The sequence below is a fragment of the Thalassophryne amazonica genome, chromosome 17 (assembly GCF_902500255.1).
Source record: "Thalassophryne amazonica chromosome 17, fThaAma1.1, whole genome shotgun sequence".
NCBI classification, from domain to species: Eukaryota; Metazoa; Chordata; class Actinopteri; order Batrachoidiformes; family Batrachoididae; genus Thalassophryne; species Thalassophryne amazonica.
Window position 1 is genome coordinate 72,063,198 of NC_047119.1, and position 19,325 is coordinate 72,082,522.

At 41.5% G+C, this 19,325-nt stretch overlaps 1 protein-coding gene across 2 annotated transcripts in view; it reads left to right on the top strand.

Annotated features, from left to right (window-relative positions):
* ralgps1 (Ral GEF with PH domain and SH3 binding motif 1) overlaps nt 1-19,325 on the top strand; it is a 272,310-nt gene that overhangs the window by 237,737 nt on the left and 15,248 nt on the right. Inside the window, exons 13-16 of one of the 2 annotated variants that reach the window (XM_034191724.1) lie at nt 6,379-6,530; nt 6,613-6,661; nt 7,980-8,060; nt 9,404-9,509. In XM_034191724.1, the coding sequence (XP_034047615.1) occupies nt 6,379-6,530; nt 6,613-6,661; nt 7,980-8,060; nt 9,404-9,509 (388 nt within the window). Of the gene's footprint in view, nt 1-6,378; nt 6,531-6,612; nt 6,662-7,975; nt 8,061-9,403; nt 9,510-19,325 lie in introns of both variants that reach the window. The other variant, XM_034191723.1, reaches the window with a different exon arrangement.

Below are 19,325 nucleotides of genomic sequence, written 5' to 3' on the forward strand. Positions count from 1 at the left end.
AGGAAATTGGCTAATCGACTGCTGCTTTGATTCATCAAAATGTTTTCTGAAAGTGTGAGAGACAGCCAGGTGGAAACCATTTGGAAAATTCATATGGCTTTTGGTGAAGATCTTATGGGGATCACACAGATTAAGTGGCCCGCTTCGGCATTTACCAAGCACGCAGACTCAGTAAGCGCAGCAGAGGTAGAGAGCGAGGCTTCGGGGAAGAACGTCACCCGCTGTAGTTGTCGCCGCTGATCTGAGCATGCAGAGCTGTATCTCACATTCATTGCAGCTTACTTTTGGATGCTGAAACCAGGATGTGTATAACAGTAACATTACTAACGGATAAAATCAATTTCAATGCGGGATCGGACTGAAGGCGGGAGCGCTCCGTCTTCTGCCGGACGTCACTGCAATGACCTGGATGTACAAACAGTTTTTGCTGACGGCCAAATTTTAGCTGCAAATTTGTCTTTTTTAAACGAAGATTTCTCCGCTTAATTACAAATTTGGGCTTGCAGATTTACTTTACTGCATTCATAAGGGTCTTATAAATACATATCAGCTATTTCTTTCTGAGATCTGACCACATTTATTTCAATGCAGGTCTACTTTAAAGTAATGCACTAATTTTGAAGGTTTTAGTGTGAACATGTTGTGCCCAGGTGCATTATGGATACCTCAGTACATTCACGACAGAAGAAATGCATTTGAGACACTCTGATCAAGCTCCACATGGACAACAGCATTAAACTGTTTGTATATTGTGCCTAAAACGCTTGTGAATATATTCTCTGGGTTTATAGACGTTAGTATTGTGTTTGTTTTATGTAAAAATGCCAGAAGAAGCTCACGTTGCTTCTCCATTATTTTCAATTGGAATCAATTCCTGTTTGCTATTTAGAGTCCTGCTTATGTCAAACCCTGTCTGTCATCTTTGTTCCAGAGTAAGATGTCTGAAATTCAGTTTGTGTTTATTAAATTCCATGCACTTTAAACATAGCAGACACGGATTATCTGGAATTTTGTTTTGGCAAGTTTTCACGGTCTCTACTGCCATCTACTGGCCAGTAGTGTGCATGGCAGTATGAGCATCTGGACACCAGTAGATGGCAGTGTTCTATTTATTTGTGACACGGGTTATATCAGACAGTTGTCAAATAACAACTTGAACTTTTGTCTTTTAGCAAATGGCTTTTTTTTTAAATAAAAAATGGCATATTTTACAAAAGCACATTTCTATGTAAACACCAAAACACACCTCACATTAATGTGTTGATTTTTACATAGAATGCATGAGTCAACCAATCAGTGTTAGCAGAGGTTCATTTAATCAATCAATCAATCAATTTTATTTATATAGCGCCAAATCACAACAAACAGTTGCCCCAAGGCGCTTTATATTGTAAGGCAAGGCAATACAATAATTACATAAAAACCCCAACGGTCAAAACGACCCCCTGTGAGCAAGCACTTGGCGACAGTGGGAAGGAAAAACTCCCTTTTAACAGGAAGAAACCTCCAGCAGAACCAGGCTCAGGGAGGGGCAGTCTTCTGCTGGGACTGGTTGGGGCTGAGGGAGAGAACCAGGAAAAAGACATGCTGTGGAGGGGAGCAGAGATCAATCACTAATGATTAAATGCAGAGTGGTGCATACAGAGCAAAAAGAGAAAGAAACACTCAGTGCATCATGGGAACCCCCCAGCAGTCTAAGTCTATAGCAGCATAACTAAGGGATGGTTCAGGGTCACCTGATCCAGCCCTAACTATAAGCTTTAGCAAAAAGGAAAGTTTTAAGCCTAATCTTAAAAGTAGAGAGGGTGTCTGTCTCCCTGATCTGAATTGGGAGCTGGTTCCACAGGAGAGGAGCCTGAAAGCTGAATGCTCTGCCTCCCATTCTACTCTTACAAACCCTGGGAACTACAAGTAAGCCTGCAGTCTGAGAGCGAAGCGCTCTATTGGGGTGATATGGTACTATGAGGTCCCTAAGATAAGATGGGACCTGATTATTCAAAACCTTATAAGTAAGAAGAAGAATTTTAAATTCTATTCTAGAATTAACAGGAAGCCAATGAAGAGAGGCCAATATGGGTGAGATATGCTCTCTCCTTCTAGTCCCCGTTAGTACTCTAGCTGCAGCATTTTGAATTAACTGAAGGCTTTTCAGGGAGCTTTTAGGACAACCTGATAATAATGAATTACAATAGTCCAGCCTAGAGGAAATAAATGCATGAATTAGTTTTTCAGCATCACTCTGAGACAAGACCTTTCTAATTTTAGAGATATTGCGTAAATGCAAAAAAGCAGTCCTACATATTTGTTTAATATGCGCTTTGAATGACATATCCTGATCAAAAATGACTCCAAGATTTCTCACAGTATTACTAGAGGTCAGGGTAATGCCATCCAGAGTAAGGATCTGGTTAGACACCATGTTTCTAAGATTTGTGGGGCCAAGTACAATAACTTCAGTTTTATCTGAGTTTAAAAGCATATTTACCCATAATCCCTTTGGCATCTGTCTGTGTTTGTTACAAAACTTCGGAGTTAGTGCATTATTTAAATTAAAGACGTGTTATATTTTAACTTTGTACAAATGACAGAATTGACATTAAAATAATTTGATGATTTGAAATCAAAACCATAAGTCAAAACTGCTTAATTTTCCAAGACCTCTGCCTCACTGCGACACTGCTGTATTTGGTTAATGAATAATGGCTTGTTTTGTGTGTGTAGAGTTGAGCTTTGCTCCTTTCAGTTGCTTTACTGCTGGAAGTTATGTAGTAAACAGGAGCTTCCAGCAGGGGGCAGGGCTCTCAAAGACAGAAGTGCTGACTCATTGTTTGGGTCTGTAATCACCTTTGATGCTACCAGAAGCGATCGTGGTGTTAAAACTCAAAATCAGCTTGTTAGTAGTTGCAAGTGTACCGGAAACAATACCGAAAGTTATCGGTTATCTGTAGCTTCCGATAAATTTTTGGGTGGTTTATTGGTTTAGCTTTATAAAAGAAAACTTTTCAGTTAGCTGATTAGCTGTTATCGAAGCTAACTTTTTAGTTAGCAGTGCCCACCACTGGTTGTGAGATGGGTCATGTGATGTCTGCTCTGACTGCCTGATTTGTCTTCTGGAAAGTGTGGAATCTGTCTGCTGGTCTGACCTGCTAACCTCCAGCTTAAAGCTCCAGGATGTCCTCTTCAGTGGTTTTATGATCCATAAAACTTTGACACAACTGGAAGAGGACAGCGAGGTGGCCATGTGTCCAAGAATTCAGGCAGCAGGAGGAACGTGAGTTTGAAGTAGAGCTGGGTATCGATTCAAATTTCAAGAATTGATTCAATTCCGATTCTATTCAGTTTGATTCGATTTGATCCAGTCGGATATTGATTTGAGTTAGTGTTATTAAAACCGTTTTTGAGCTGTTACCTAATTGTCAAGTTATGCAACATATATATATATATATATATATATATATATATATATATATATATATATATATATATATATATATATATATATATATATATATATCGGATGTGTGAACCGATCTGTGGGAATTAAAATGAGAATTGATTTAAAAACAGCGAATCGATCTTTTCAACCTAGCACTAGTTTGAAGTGGTTTGACATGCAAGGAGACGAGACGATGAGTGTGTCACTAACAGTGGTGGGCACAGTTACGATAATCTGATAACCGATAATTATCAAAGATAATGTTTTCATTATCGGATTATCTTTTCAGATAACTTTGAAAACCATTATCAAACTAATTATCTTCCAATAAATTTTTGTCCGATAATTTTTAGAGCGTTAACACGGTAAATACGAGGTCTGTTAGAAAACTATCCGACCTTTTTATTTTTTTTTTTAAACTATATGGATTTGAATCATGTGCGTTTGCATCAGCCAAGCTTGAACCTTCGTGCGCATGCGTGAGTTTTTTCACGCCTGTCGGTTGCGTCATTCGCCTGTGGGCAGGCTTTGAGTGAGCACTGGCCCACTGGTGTTGGAAGCCTCACAGGACATGTTGTGACATGCCCAGCTGTTACACAATTTCTCAGATACTCACTCGACTGAAAAGCCACCGAAAGCCGTCTGAATCTTCCGAATGGTTTCCAACATGGATGTGCTTTTTGTTGTGTGCCATTGCGGCTCCGTGCTGATGCGCAAATTCCTCCACACGTCTTTCATTACAAAATCTCCCGTAACAGTGGAATGTACCGCAAAAGTGCTGATGTCCACCTCTTCTGCAATTTCTCTGGTAGTCAGATGACGTCCCAGATCAACACAGCCTTCACTTTGGAAATGATCTGGTCGTTTCAGCCTATCGACGGCCCACAGCGGCGGAGGGCGCGCCGCTGTGGGCCGTCTTTAATCCGGTTGTAACACTCCTTAATCTGTGTGACGCCCAGAGTATCTTCACCGAAAGCCGTCTGAATCTTCCGAATGGTTTCCACCTGGCTGTCTCTCACAGTTTCTGGAAAAATTTGATTCAGCGCTGCTCCAATCGCTCAGACATTTCCCTGACAATGAAAATCCGACGAGGGGGGAGGACCAGTGCTCACTCAAAGCCTGCCCACAGGCGAATGATGCAACCGACAGGCGTGAAAAAACTCAGGCATGCGCACGAAGGTTCAAGCTTGGCTGATGCAAGCGCACATGATTCAAATCCATATAGTTTTTAAAAAAAATTAAAAAATCAGATAGTTTTCTAACAGACATCGTAAAGCTGAACAGCTACAAAGTCTTCTAAAATTTAAAATCAGTTGAGTACCTACCTGTTCAATGTTTTGTAGCAGATGTGTAGTTCTGCAAAAAGGAGAGCTGCTTCTAGAAGAAACTGCTGTATCCTCTGCAGGCAAAGGAGAACTTGTCACAATAAAAAAAACTCATTTCTTTTAATCCCATACTGATACGACGGCAGTATTGCCGTCGTATCAGTATGGGATACATCAATATTTATTTTTAACTTATGGTTCAAATTTTAACCAAACTAATTTCGGACAAGTTATTTAAATTAACATCATGTCTGAAGTTTTATAAAGTGAAAATATCAGATATATGTTTTAGTTTTAAAGTAATGTGCTAATTTTTAAGGTTTTAGTGTGTCCAGGTGCATTATGCGTATAGGGTAATCTCAGTATATTCACGACATGAAAAATGCATTTAAGACACTCTGATCAGTCTCATTAAACTCTAGTGCCTAAAACTCTCGTGAATATATTCTCTGGGATTATAGACGTTATTGTGTTTGCGTTTATTAAATTACACGCATCTTAAACATAGCCGAGTAGCAGCAGACACAGATTATCTGGAATTTTGATTTGGTCTCTACTGCCATCTACTGGCCAGTAGTGTTCATGGCAGTATTCAAACTGAAGCTGGGCTGATATTTTCAATCACGGTTCCAACTCAAACTGTACCACAGAACCACACGGGGTAAACGTTCAGAGCACCTGATTTATGTGCTCACACACATTGTATGTTCAAAAAGCACACCTTGGACTCGTGTTTCCAGAAGCAAAACATAAACAGAAGCTTTTTTTCAAACTTAATTTACAAAAACTCTCGATGGGAGACATCAAAGTTTAAAAACAAAACAAAACAAAAAAATTACAAGACAGGTCTGCGGTGTTTGCACAGGCACAGTGCGAGAGGTGGTCATGAGATGTTAAATGCAGCTTTATCAAAGATAACTTTTCAGTTTCTGATTATCTGTTATTGAAGTAAATTTTTTAGTTATCTGTGCCCACCACTGGTCAATAACGGAGCAATGAGGGTGGAAGCAGAGAAGGGTGGATGGACAGAGAACAGGAAGAGAGTGGGCCTCGAACCCGCAATGCTCTTGCTGTGAGGCAAATGTGGTGTTTGATGCACCAACGTAATGGGCGATTTGATAAAAAGGGGGTTGAGAGGGGACAAGACTGGATCAGTAAGAGCAGGCTGTCCTCAAAAACAGTAAGCAGGCGCAAAGTCAAGGCTGTTGGGACAGATGGTGATATGGAGGTTTCTTCCTGTTAAAAGGGAGTTTTTCCTTCCCACTGTCGCCAAGTGCTTGCTCATAGGAGGTCGTTTTGACCGTTAGGGTTTTTCTGTAATTATTGTATGGCTTTTGCCTTACAATATAAAGCACCTTGGGGCAACTGTTGTTGTGATTTGGCGCTATATAAATAAAATTGATTTGATTTGATTTAGTGATCCTAACCTCAACCAAACCCGCTGTGGGCCCCACGTGGCGCTGATGTCGTCAAACTGTCCAATCAGCGCACGGCCTGGCGCTCCACATGGTGCCACGTTCACTGCTGTAGCAGAACCTTCATCCAAAGTTCCTGAACAGTGCAGATCTTAGTCCCAGAGTCTGGACTGACTGGGTGCGTCCGTCTGTCCCGCTGCAGCATGATGTGTCAGTACAGCGTGTCGGAGAGCAGGAGCGCCACATTTGCCACTGAGCATGCACGCCACCTGCTGGACGACAGCTTCTTGGAGTCCCAGAGTCCAGTCCGACATGACCCTCACAGCACCTCGGTGTCCAACGGCCTGTCCTTAGGTAGGTATCGGCTGTGGGACGCAGGCGTGTGTCTGGGCTCAGGTTCTGCTGGTTCCTGCTGATGTTGTGTTCTTGTTAACAGACAGCAGCAAGAGCTCGTGTGGGGAGGAGCTGTCTCCTGCCGTGGGCCGGTAAGGTCCATCACATGAAGGTTTGAAGACTAGTCCACAGCTTTGTAGGGGCTTCCTGTGGGGAGGAGGTTAACATGGTGTCTCAGTGCATCTGAAGGATCTGGCTCATCAGGTTTCCACAAATCCTGCTTTTAAATCTGCAGCTGCACTGCAAAGGTCTCAGCACCTGCCACTCCCTGGTTTCCAAGGTTACCAGACATCTTACTGAAACCTTGTCAAACTCACATTTCATGTTTGACAAATTCACCTGAAGATGATGAGAATGTCGACTTTTTAAATTCAATCATTTTCTGCTTCTTATCTGGGTCGCTGGAGAAGTTGACCAATCAGCTCATCCCACACGTCTCTATCCAAAGACATTTCTGAAAATCTTCCCGGCGATCACAAGGTGTTCCCAAACCAGCTCCAATGTGTCCCAGGTCTTCCCTAGGGCCTCCTTCTGCATGGATGTGCCTGGAAGATCTCCCTCGGGAGATGAGCAGACCCCTGAACCACCTCAGCTGGCTCCTTTTGGTCACAGTTTCTCCTAAATGTTGGACCTGCTTGCACTGTCCCCAAATCTAAGCCCAAATACCCGACGGAGGAATCTCATTTTTGCTACCTTGTTCTTTCGGTCATCATTCAAAGTTCATGATTGTAGGTGAGCATAGGAGCATAAATCAGCAGTCTCGCCTCCTGGTTCAGCTCTTTCTTCACCATGACAATTTGGAACAGCATCCACAGGACCTCAGATGCAGCTTCAATCCATCTGTTGAAGACCAGGTTGGGACCAAGCTTTACTTGTTCCTTGAAAATGTCCAGATGGTGCTCCTTCTTAAATGAAGCCATTTATTTTTTGGACTCCCGTTTCCTCTTCAGGCAAGCCCTTAAACACGAGCACGGAGGCTCCAGTTGACCTCCTCGTGTCCCAGTCAGACATCACAACCTCAGGTTCTGGGATCTTCCACACTGCTTGAGGAGGCCGTCAGCGTGTGGAAGCCTCCTGACGCAGTGAGCAGACACCAAACAAACACACGTCTTCACGTTTATTTTAGATGAACTTTGTTTTGAAGGAACGGTTCTAACATTTGGAACATTGTAAATAGATGAATAAAGTCGGACCTGGTTTTTAATCAGGATTTCCATCTGTTTAAATAGAAATAACAAATGGACGTGTGCTAAAATAAGAGTTAGAACCGATTACAGACTTGTAATCTGTGATCTGGATGTGTGGACTGCAGGTTTAAATTGGGACCAGAGTTCTTTTGTTTGGATCCTGATGAGTCTTGCTTTTCATTCCACAAAGCTCTGAAGCTAACTGATGTTATTTGACAAACAGGGGCCGCATGTACGCCACGCTGGGCCCCAACTGGAGGGTTCCGCTCGCAAACTCCCCACGGAGCCACAGCTACGTTTACAGGTACAAAATCACACCGCCGAGACTTTACCGCTTCATTCTGAGCCTTCAGCTGCTTCACTCGCTCTTCGCCATGAGGTAGCGTCATCCGCTGCGTGCATCAGATAAGGACTTTAGTCAGCATGTGGACTCTCTGCATCTTTATTGGAGCTTATTTATACACTCACTGGCCATTTTATTAGGTACACCTGTTCAATTAGTTGTTAACACAAACAGCTAATCGGCCAATCACACGGCAACAAATCAGTGCATCTGGACGCGGTGAAGACGACTCGCTGAAGTTCAAACCAAGCAACAGAATGGTGAAGAAAGGGGGTTTAAGGGACTTTGAACGTGGCTGTTGGTACAGACAGGCTGGTCCAAGTGTTTCACAAACTGCTGATCTACTGGGATTTTAACACACAGCCATCTCCAGACTTTAGAATGGTCCAAAAAAGAGAAGATATCCAGTGAGCAGCAGTTGTGTGGACAAAAGTCCCTTACTGATGTCAGAGGTCAGAATGGACAAACTGGTTGAATGGATGACTGTGTGATGTCATCATGTCATCATGGACCAACATCTCTGAGGAACATTTCCAAAAACTTGTTGAATCTATGCCACAAAGAATTCAAGCAGTTCTGAAGGTTAAAGGGGTCGTACCTGGTACTAGCAAGGTGTACAAGTGGCCAGTGAATGTATATCCTTCATGCTGGCACATGTTAAGAAAAACATCCACTAGAGGACACTGCAGAACCTCTTGAAAATCCCTGACATCATCAAACATGATGGCAGGTGAAGACGTTGTCATTATGTTTCTCCTGTAAATGCATCAAAGCACAGCAGCAGCACACTGAAGGCCACCAGGTGGCATCCAAGGGTTTTGTCTCACTTCACACTCCTGATTTCTGTTTAGATGAACCCAAGGCAGGGGGCGCACAGAACGCTGCACCGTCCGTGTTTAACAGTGATGTTGATCCAGTTTGGAATTTAAAAAACTGCTCATAATTAACGATGTTCTAAATCAGCCAGAGGTGGGACAAAGTCATTCTCAAGTCATCAATCTGCAAATCCCAAGTCAAGTCTCAGGTCAGCTTGCAAACAATTAGTGGTCATTATGACTTGGGACTTGCTGATTGATGACTTGAGAGTGACTTGATGGTGACTTCGTCCCACCTCTGAAATCAGCCACACAAACCTTCTGATGGTTGTTTGCACGTCTTTGTGAAAGTATTTGGTATGAACCAGCACGTTTCCTCACACTGGATCACTTTTTTTTCCAGAGTGAACGCCATTAAACTCATTTTTAATATTTTCTGTTTGAAAGAAAGAAACTTTGACCTCCTTTTCCTTAAATTTCCAAATCCAGCTTCTCTGCCACCAACTCCTGTTATGGCTGCTGTGACGCTGGAGCTGTGGCCATGGAAGGGCCGCTGCGACGGAAAACACTGCTGAAGGAGGGCCGGAAACCAAAGGTACAGGAGCCTTAATGCTCTTCGTGCTGTTTGTACGCCTGCGGAGGGAAACTATCAGATGGGAATGAGAATGTACAGTGTGGGAATGAGAATGTACAGCATAAAAATGAGAGCGTACAGCATAAGAATGAGAATGTACAGCATGGGAATGAGAACATACCATGGGAATGAATATACAGCATGAGAATGAGAACATTCAGTGTAAAATGAGAATGTACAGCATGGGAATGAGAACATACACCATGAGAATGAAAATACAGCATGAGAATGAGAATGTACAGCATGGGAATGAGAACATACAGCATAAAAATGAGAACGTACAGCATAAGAATAAGAATTTTACATGTAAAAATAAGAACATACAGCATTAGAATCAGAACATACAGCATGGGAATGAGAACATACAGTGTAAAAATGAGAATGTACAGCATAAGCAGTGGGGGCACAGATAACCAAAAAATTAACTTTGATAACAGATATCTTTGATAAAGATAAACCGATAAACCACCCAAAAATGTATCGGAAATTACAGATAACTGAGAACCGATAAATTCCAGTATTGTCTCCGGTACACTTGCAACTACTAACAAGCTGATTTTGAGTTTTAACTCCACGATCACTTTTGGAAGCATTAAAAGGGACAACAGACCCAAACAATGAGTCATCACTTCTGTCTTTGAGCGCCCTGCCCCCTGCTGGAAGCTCCTGTTTACTACATGGCTTCCAGCACAGACACAAGCTGAGAGGAGCCACGAAGCTCAACTCTCTACTCAATCACAATGATGCCGTGAGGCGGAGGAGGTCTTGGAAAATAAAGCAGTGCTGAGTTATGGTTTGGTGTATAAATAAAATGAATACTGATAGAATAACTCCATTAATGTCAGTTCTGTCATTTGTACAAAGTTAAAATATACCATATATCTTAATGTTGAATAATGCACTAATTCTGAAGTTTTGTAACAAACACAGACAGATCACAAAGGATTCTGGGTAAAATGTGCCTCGGCTAACACTGATTGGTTTGACTCATTCATTATGTAAACCAACACGTTAATGTGAGGTGTGTCGTGTGTTGGTGTTTTTGTAAAACATTTCATTTTTTTATAAAAAAAAAAAAAGGCATTTCCAAAAAAAAAAAAAAAACAAGTTGTAATTAGATAACCGCCTGATATAACCGGAGTCAAAATAAATAGAACACTGCCATGATCTACTGGTGCCAGATGTTCAGTACTTAAGCTGCATTTACAATGTGCGAGTTTTGGCCCTTTTTCAGCTGATTTTTCATTTGTGCAAGAATTTTTTGGATCGCACCGAGTTTCAGGTTAATCGTAGAATAATAGTAGTGCTATGTGACTAAAAGCCATTTTTGGTATTGAATTTTTTTTCTTCCTATTTAGTCCTCTTTTATCATGTAAACCTGCAGTGATAAATAAATTATTAATAAACAGTTAAGGCAACAGCTATTTTGGTATCTGATTAATTCATGTAATTATAATAAGCAAATATACAGTCATATATATATATATATATATATATATATATATATATATATATATATATATATATATATATATATATATATATATATATATATATATATACGAGGTCTGTCCATAAAGTATAGGTCCTTTTTATTTTTTTCAAAAACTATATGGATTTCATTCATACGTTTTTACGTCAGACATGCTTGAACCCTCGTGCGCATGCGTGAGTTTTTCCACGCCTGTTGGTGACGTCATTCGCCTGTGAGCACTCCTTGTGGGAGGAGTCGTCCAGCCCCTCGTCGGAATTCCTTTGTCTGAGAAGTTGCTGAGAGACTGGCGCTTTGTTTGATCAAAATTTTTTCTAAACCTGTGAGACACATCGAAATGGACACGGTTCGAAAAATTAAGCTGGTTTTCAGTGAAAATTTTAACGGCTGATGAGAGATTTTGAGGTGATACTATCGCTTTAAGGACTTCCCACGGTGCGAGACGTCGCGCAGCGCTTTCAGGCGCCGTCGTCAGCCTGTTTCAAGCTGAAAACCTCCACATTTCAGGCTCTATTGATCCAGGACGTCGTGAGAGAACAGAGAAGTTTCAGAAGAAGTCGGTTTCAGCATTTTATCCGGATATTCCACTGTTAAAGGAGATTTTTTTAATGAAAGACGTGCAGACGGGTCCGCGCGTCGGGATGCAGCCGCCGCGACGCTCCGCCACAGGAAAAACACCTCTGTTGAAAGCCTTAAGGACAAGTTGCCGGTGCGGTGCGGCGGCACAGGAAAAACACCTCCGTGTTGATAACCATTTGTAAAATCCAGGCGGCTTTTGATGGCTTTCAGTGGAGTGAGTATATGAGAAATTGTTTAACAGCTGGACATGTTCCAACTTGTCCTTAAGGCTTCCAACGGAGGTGTTTTTCCTGTGGCGGAGCGTCGCCACAAGAAAAACACCTCCTGTGTATATATATATATATATATATATATATATATATATATATATATATATCAGGCCTGGTATTTTTCCGGCCTGAGCCGGATTTCCGGCTTTTGGATCTGGATATAAAGTAGTGTTCAGAATAATAGTAGTGCTATGTGACTAAAAAGATTAATCCAGGTTTTGACTATATTTCTTATTGTTACATGGGAAACAAGGTACCAGTAGATTCAGTAGATTCTCACAAATCCAACAAGACCAAGCATTCATGATATGCACACTCTTAAGGCTATGAAATTGGGCTATTAGTAAAAAAAAAAAGTAGAAAAGGGGGTGTTCACAATAATAGTAGCATCTGCTGTTGACGCTACAAACTCAAAACTATTATGTTCAAACTGCTTTTTTAGCAATCCTGTGAATCACTAAACGAGTATTTAGTTGCATAACCACAGTTTTTCATGATTTCTTCACATCTGCGAGGCATTAATTTTGTTGGTTTGGAACCAAGATTTTGCTGGTTTACTAGTGTGCTTGGGGTCATTGTCTTGTTGAAACACCCATTTCAAGGGCATGGCCTCTTCAGCATAAGGCAACATGACCTCTTCAAGTATTCTGACATATCCAAACTGATCCATGATACCTGGTATGTGATATATAGGCCCAACATCATAGTAGGAGAAACATGCCCATATCATGATGCTTGCACCACCATGCTTCACTGTCTTCACTGTCAACTGTGGCTTGAATTCAGAGTTTGGGGCTCGTCTCACAAACTGTCTGCGGCCCTTGGACCCAAAAAGAACAATTTTACTCTCATCAGTCCACAAAATATTCCTCCATTTCTCTTTAGGTTGATGTGTTCTTTGGCAAATTGTAACCTCTTCTGCACGTCTTTTATTTAACAGATGGACTTTGCAGGGGATTCTTGCAAATAAATTAGCTTCATACAGGCATCTTCTAACTGTCACTGTCGAGCGTTATTCCTTGTTTTACTGCGCCCCACGCTCGAAGGGATTTCACCCGCAATTCTTTAGTCATGCAGCAGATGTTTTACTCAGATGACACTGTAACATTTCCCACTTCTTGTTTATTGAGTTTTGCTTTGATGCCACCAGGTAAAAAAAAAACTTAAAACACACATACATGCATAACTGTAAATATGATATACCATAAACCATTACCAAAATAACTAGCTTAAATTAATTTAACGGTGCATACCTTATGAATCAATTAATCAATTTCATTTAATTAAATCATTTCCTAAAATACATATGAAAACAGCCAACACCAAATTATTGTCCTCATTATCATTACTGATTGATACAGCCACATGATTGGACAAATTACCCATTGCACATTGCCCAATAAATAATCATCAGCTTATATTATCAAACTGTAAAGTAACAATCAAGAATCATAATTTAAAATCATAAGCCCACAGCCAACCAGCTTACAGCTTCAATGCACGTGAATTTAAGTGGATATTCACGCCCACACCACATACACAAAGAGACCCCTTTTTCCTGCAAAGTATCTACAAATCATCCCATCCAAACTACACACAAACAATGCCCCATGGTGTTTTGAAACACAAGGTTCGGTCAGATCGGCACACAGAAATGATCACACAGACTGCATTTTGCTAGAATAAAAAGGCGTATATTTATTCCCCACAAAAGCAGTTACATCAAACACAAGTGGTTGCAGCGCATTTTTCTCTCTTACCGTGACGCCTTTAAGGTGGAGAGCCAACACCTTCAGCAGAGTGCGCCTGTCAACCGGCTGGGCGTTCGTACGTTAACCCGCAGCAGACTCTGTTGAAGCATGGTTCTACTCCCTTTTTTCTAGTGTGTCCACGAAGGGAGGGTGAGTGGCCAACTCAACCTCCCTGGCGCACATAATTTCTTTAATCAACAGGCATCTGAAAGTTATTTTCTCTCTCTTACAAAGACATAATAAAAGCAGCTCTTCGCTCCCAGTTCCGAATGATCCCAGCATGCTTCACTCCCAGTCGTTAGTGGCTACAAAAAACAAAGTCGTGCTATCAGTGTAATAATAACAAGTACATCCAGCTCTTCGCTCCCAGTTCAGACTGACCCCAGAGTGCTAAAACAAAATTAAATAACAAATACATTCTCAGGGTTACTTTAAGACAGGTGCAAAACAGCACAATAACATTTTTATTATACATTCCACTCTTGGTGTTTTGCACCAGTCAATTTATGTAACCACCAACAGATTCAGGTAAGGCTGGGCTCCAGCCTATTCCAACGATTATGTCCTGCCATAGCATTTCCCACATTTCTTCCAGTGATTCACAAACAAAATTTTGAGTAATATAGTCGTGATTATACCTGTCCCAAACAATATACTCATACAAAACCCGATGTTGTGGGGTCTAATGTAACATTATATTGGTTTACTCCAAAAGGATCATGAATTAACAGTGTCAATTTCATCGCATTCGTTGAAATATTACCCATTCCACCTCTCGCCTTAAACGTATAAAAGTGTTACAAAAAGTCATCACACATATTGCTATAATTAATAGTATCAAAGGTGGCACTAAGGTACTCCTGGCAGTGACAGACATCCCTGAAAAGATATCCCACCAATGATGTGCTGATGCTTGCTGTACTAATTTTGCCACATGTTTTACCCGGTCACTAGCTATCAATGTAGACACCATGAGACTGGAGATGTTGGACGTAAGTGACTCTATTAATTGCTGAATTTCCGTAGATTGTTCCAATGCGCATTTGAAACGCTCCAGGGAAAGACTCCATGGGGAATGCAATACATCCCACTGTACCGAAGTCAGCCGACTCGATACAGAATAATTAGTCAAACGATACGTCCGGTTTCCCCAATGCCATAAGTGCACATTGTTCAGGCAGCCAGTAAACGGAACCGAAGGTACTTGTGAATTATTTTTCATTGTTGCAACACACAGAGCATGTGGGCCAATCTGCCACAACATTTCTCTTGGTGTTTCCCTAGTCCAGTCACAAAGTACAACCTCTGAGTCGGTTAGACATGGATTGGCATATCCCGTTTGCAGCACACAGGCCATACCTTTATCTGTTTTGTCACACATTTTGGTATCAAAAGTCATATTAGTTTTTGGTTCTAACCACTCTCCATCCATATGCAAGAACCAATAACCATTAGCCGTTATCACAGGTAACACTTGATATTTACAAACAACCTTTGGTTGTGTCACATTGTACTGGGTCCAATACCCAGTACATACTGTTTCATTACATTGTGTATATGCTGGATGTAGCTTTAACCATAAGGTGTTGCTAATGTTCCAAATCCTTCTCCAATCATGATAGTTCCCTGTAGTAACTATTCGCTGAAATCTTTCCCTTTGAGCCTCTGCATGAATGGTTTGTAATGTACATGCTGTCCAATTTCCCATATGCGAAATATTTTTAAATGCATCATAAGTTTCATTCCATAATTTCAATTGCCATTGAAAACTTTTTTGCCATAAATTAGCATTTTGTAATTGCCCCACCAATGCGGTTGGTAACCACTCTCCAACCTGATGGAGCGCTTGAGACGAATATTGTCCAGTATTAGATAGCATTGTTCTAGTTACCTCATTATCAACTGTGTTTGATACTCCCAGGACAGTCCCTGTTCCTCCTAATAGAGTATCATACCATGCCCTTCGACGTCTTCTGCAAATTGGAATTTTTGGAAAGGTAACTTGCCAATATACCTTTGTCTTCACTGTTGCTTGTGGCACAAGTAAAATTGTCCTGTTGACTTGTTTTAGTGAGATTTCTCCAGACGAGCTCCACTCGTGGTTGGACTTCTCTCACTTGATGTCCTTCCGTCATTCCCCAACAACCGGAGACCATGGCACCACCTACAAGGAGGAGTATGACCCAGCAGCCGACACCTCCAATCCCGGGGCTTCCACTGGTTGCCATAGCGACGCCCGCCTCTTGTGGTCCTCGATCGCCCGATCAGCAACTCCCAGCAGGGCATCAATCCGAGCCTAGACAACACAAGTGTAACTACGGGTAGAATGACAACGATTAGTCTTCTCTTACATAACACTTTGATACAGGCACATTTACCCATTTTTCTTCACCCTGATAGAGTATACTAACAGTTGCATCATTCCCTTGAGCTATAATTTCTGCCGCCTTAGGCGGTCCGTTAGGTTGTTTCACCCAAACTTTGGCACCTGCTTGATCTGAGGCCTGTACCAACCCCATTTCACAAGGTTTAATGATTAATTGAGCAATTTTGTCCCCTTTGTTCAATATCAGGGGTTGTTCTCCAAACAATCTACAAACCACTCCAATCTCACCTTGATAATCTGCATCTATCACTCCGGCTTGAATAGTTAGCCCTTTGAGTGATAGACCACTACGTGGCAGGACATGCCCATATGTGCCCTTCGGACACTGTAGGCCTAGTCCTGTTTTTACCACTTGAATTTGGTCAGGTACCAATGTGACAGTAGTCAATGTTCTTAAGTCTAGTCCTGCTGAGCCTGGAGTTGCTCTGACAGGTAGTTCCGCTTGTGGATCAATTTTCCACATTTTGATGCTTTCTGTAGTATGCTCTATCATTTCTCCTGAAATCATTCTTATCAAGGGTGTGGATCCCGACCCTAAAGGTCGATTGTTCAGCTGATCCACAGCAGTAGTCAAGTCCTGTTTCCAATGTCGCATAGTGCGATCTTTTGACAGCTTCCGTAGGGTCTCTTTAAGAAGCCCGTTCATTCGCTCTATTAACCCCGCCGCTTGCGGGTAATAGGGAATATGATAAATCCATTCAACATGATGTTCTTGGGCCCACTCTTTCACTTTATTTCCTGTAAAATGAGTACTGGCAAACCATAATACTGCTGTATTATTTTCAAACACTTAAGTGTGGCCATTTGATTTGCAAATTTACATGGATGCACTACCAAGACCCCAGAAAATGTATCTACAGCAGTGCATGCATGTCTACATCCCTTAGACATGGGCAGTGGTCCAATAAAATCTAACTGCCAAATTTGACCGGGACTTTTACCACGATTTAACTGCCCATGCAAATGTTGAGGTACACCCTTCCGGTGGTGTTGACATTGTTCACACTCAGTGATTGCTGTTTTCACATCATCCAATTTTAGATCAATACCTCGATCTCTGGCCCATTTTAGGGTACCTTGAACCCCCCAATGTCCTGCTTTGACATGAGCCCATCTAGCCAATCCTGGGCTGGATTGTCTTAATTCAATCATTACTTTTACTAATTGATCTGCAGCTTTATTATATAAAGCTTCTGAGTCTTGTCCATTAGTGTGTGCATCTACATGCATCACAGTAATAGGAATTGTTTTAGCCTTTTCCCAAATGTCTTCCCACAATTCTCTTCCCCAAACTTCTTTAGAATGTATTTTCCAATTAGTGGCATGCCATGTAGGCATCCAGGTAAGTAGTCCTTGGGTCACTGACCATGAGTCTGTATAAATATGGAGGCCCTGTGGTCCTCCCTGCATGACCACCATATGCACGGCCTTCAACTCCGCCCACTGACTGCTTTTTCCTTCTCCTAATTCTTCCAGAGACTGACCTAATTGTGGATTAAAAGCTCCTGCTTTCCATCGCCTTTTTCCTGCTTGATATTGACAGGAACCATCAGTAAACCATGCTCGACTTTTCTCATCATCTGACAAATCATCCCACCTTTTTCCTGCTTTAACAGGAAATTCCTCCAATGGTTGAACTTCAAAAGGTTCCTCATCTTCCTCAGGAGCATCAGCTACTTGTTCATGCAGCAATGACACCCCTTTTTCACCTGGTTTTACACGCTCTGACACATACCATTTCCATTTTATCACACTAGCCTCCTGAGCTGTCCCTATTCGGTGAGTGGTGGGATTACTCATCACCCATGAGAGAATAGGTATCTGTGTCCTCATCATTACTTCATGTCCCACCGTTTGTGATTCAGTTTCAATCAACGCCCAATAGCATGCTAAAAGCTGTTTTTCAAAAGGTGTATAACGCATACCTGCGTCCGGGAGTTTTCTCGACCAGAATCCTAAAGGTTTTCGTATCCTGTTTTGTTTTTGCCATAAGCTCCAATTAGCATAATCATTTAGAGCAGACACTTGAAGTTCTACTGGTCCTGATTGCATTTTTCCTAAGGACACAGCCTGCTGTATGGCTTCCTTTGCCATATCAAATGAGCATTGTTGTTCCTCTCCCCATACAAACTCTTCTTTCTTTCTAGTGCATCGATATAAAGGCTGCAAAATCTGTCCTAAATGTGGAATATGATGTCTCCAAAATCTAAATAAACCAATATATCGTTGTGCGTCTGTCTTACTGTGAGGTACTGGAAAGTTAGCTATTTTCTCTTTAGCTTCCTGTGTGATTTCCCTCTCTCCTTTATTCCAAACTATTCCTAAGAATTTCACTGTTTGAGCTGGTCCCTGAATCTTTGCTGGATTAATTTCCCAGCCAAATGATTTCATATGAGTCACTAATTTCGGTAGATATTCCACTACTTCTGCTTCTGTATCTCCTTGAAGCATAATGTCATCAATGTAATGTGAGATCATCATTCTCATTGGAACCTGGAACTGTTCCAAATGCTCCGCCACCACTCTATGACAAATAGTGGGACTGTGTAAATATCCTTGTGGCAATCTTGTGAATGTATATTGCCGTCCTTCCCACGTAAATGCAAACTGTTCCATCCTATCCTCTGGGATTGGTATGGTAAAGAATGCATTAGCCAAATCTATAACAGCATACCACGTACCACTATGATGTTGCACTCGTTCAATTATACTCACAGCATCAGGTACAGCTGAAGTCAAAGCCGGTGTATGTTTATTTAGACCTCTAAAGTCTACAGTCATTCTCCATGTACCATCCGATTTACGGACTGGCCACAATGGATTATTCCATTTTGTTGTCACTGGTTTCAAAACTCCTGCCTCCAAGTAGTCTTTTATGGTTGCAGTAATTTCTGCTTGTCCTCCAGGAATACGATATTGTTTCTGATTAATCACACATGTAGCCTCTGGAATGGGAAAAGGTTTCATTTTTACTTTTCCCACCAGAATCATTCTTATGTTTGCTATCCCAAATTGAAATTTAACCTGTTCTAAATGCAAAGTCATTCCAGCTAAAATATCCATGCCACTTATCCATTCATTAATTGGAGTCACTATTACAGTGTACACTTTAATTGGCATATTTCCAATTTTAAGCGGTATCGATATATTTTTTCCATACACCAATTGTCCGCCTAATCCAGTTAAGGGAACTATAGGTCCCTTCATTTTCTCTGGATTTCCATGAATCAATGAGGCCTCCGCTCCTGTGTCCACTAAAGCCGAGGTGACTTGAACTGATTTTTTCCAAAATATTTCCAA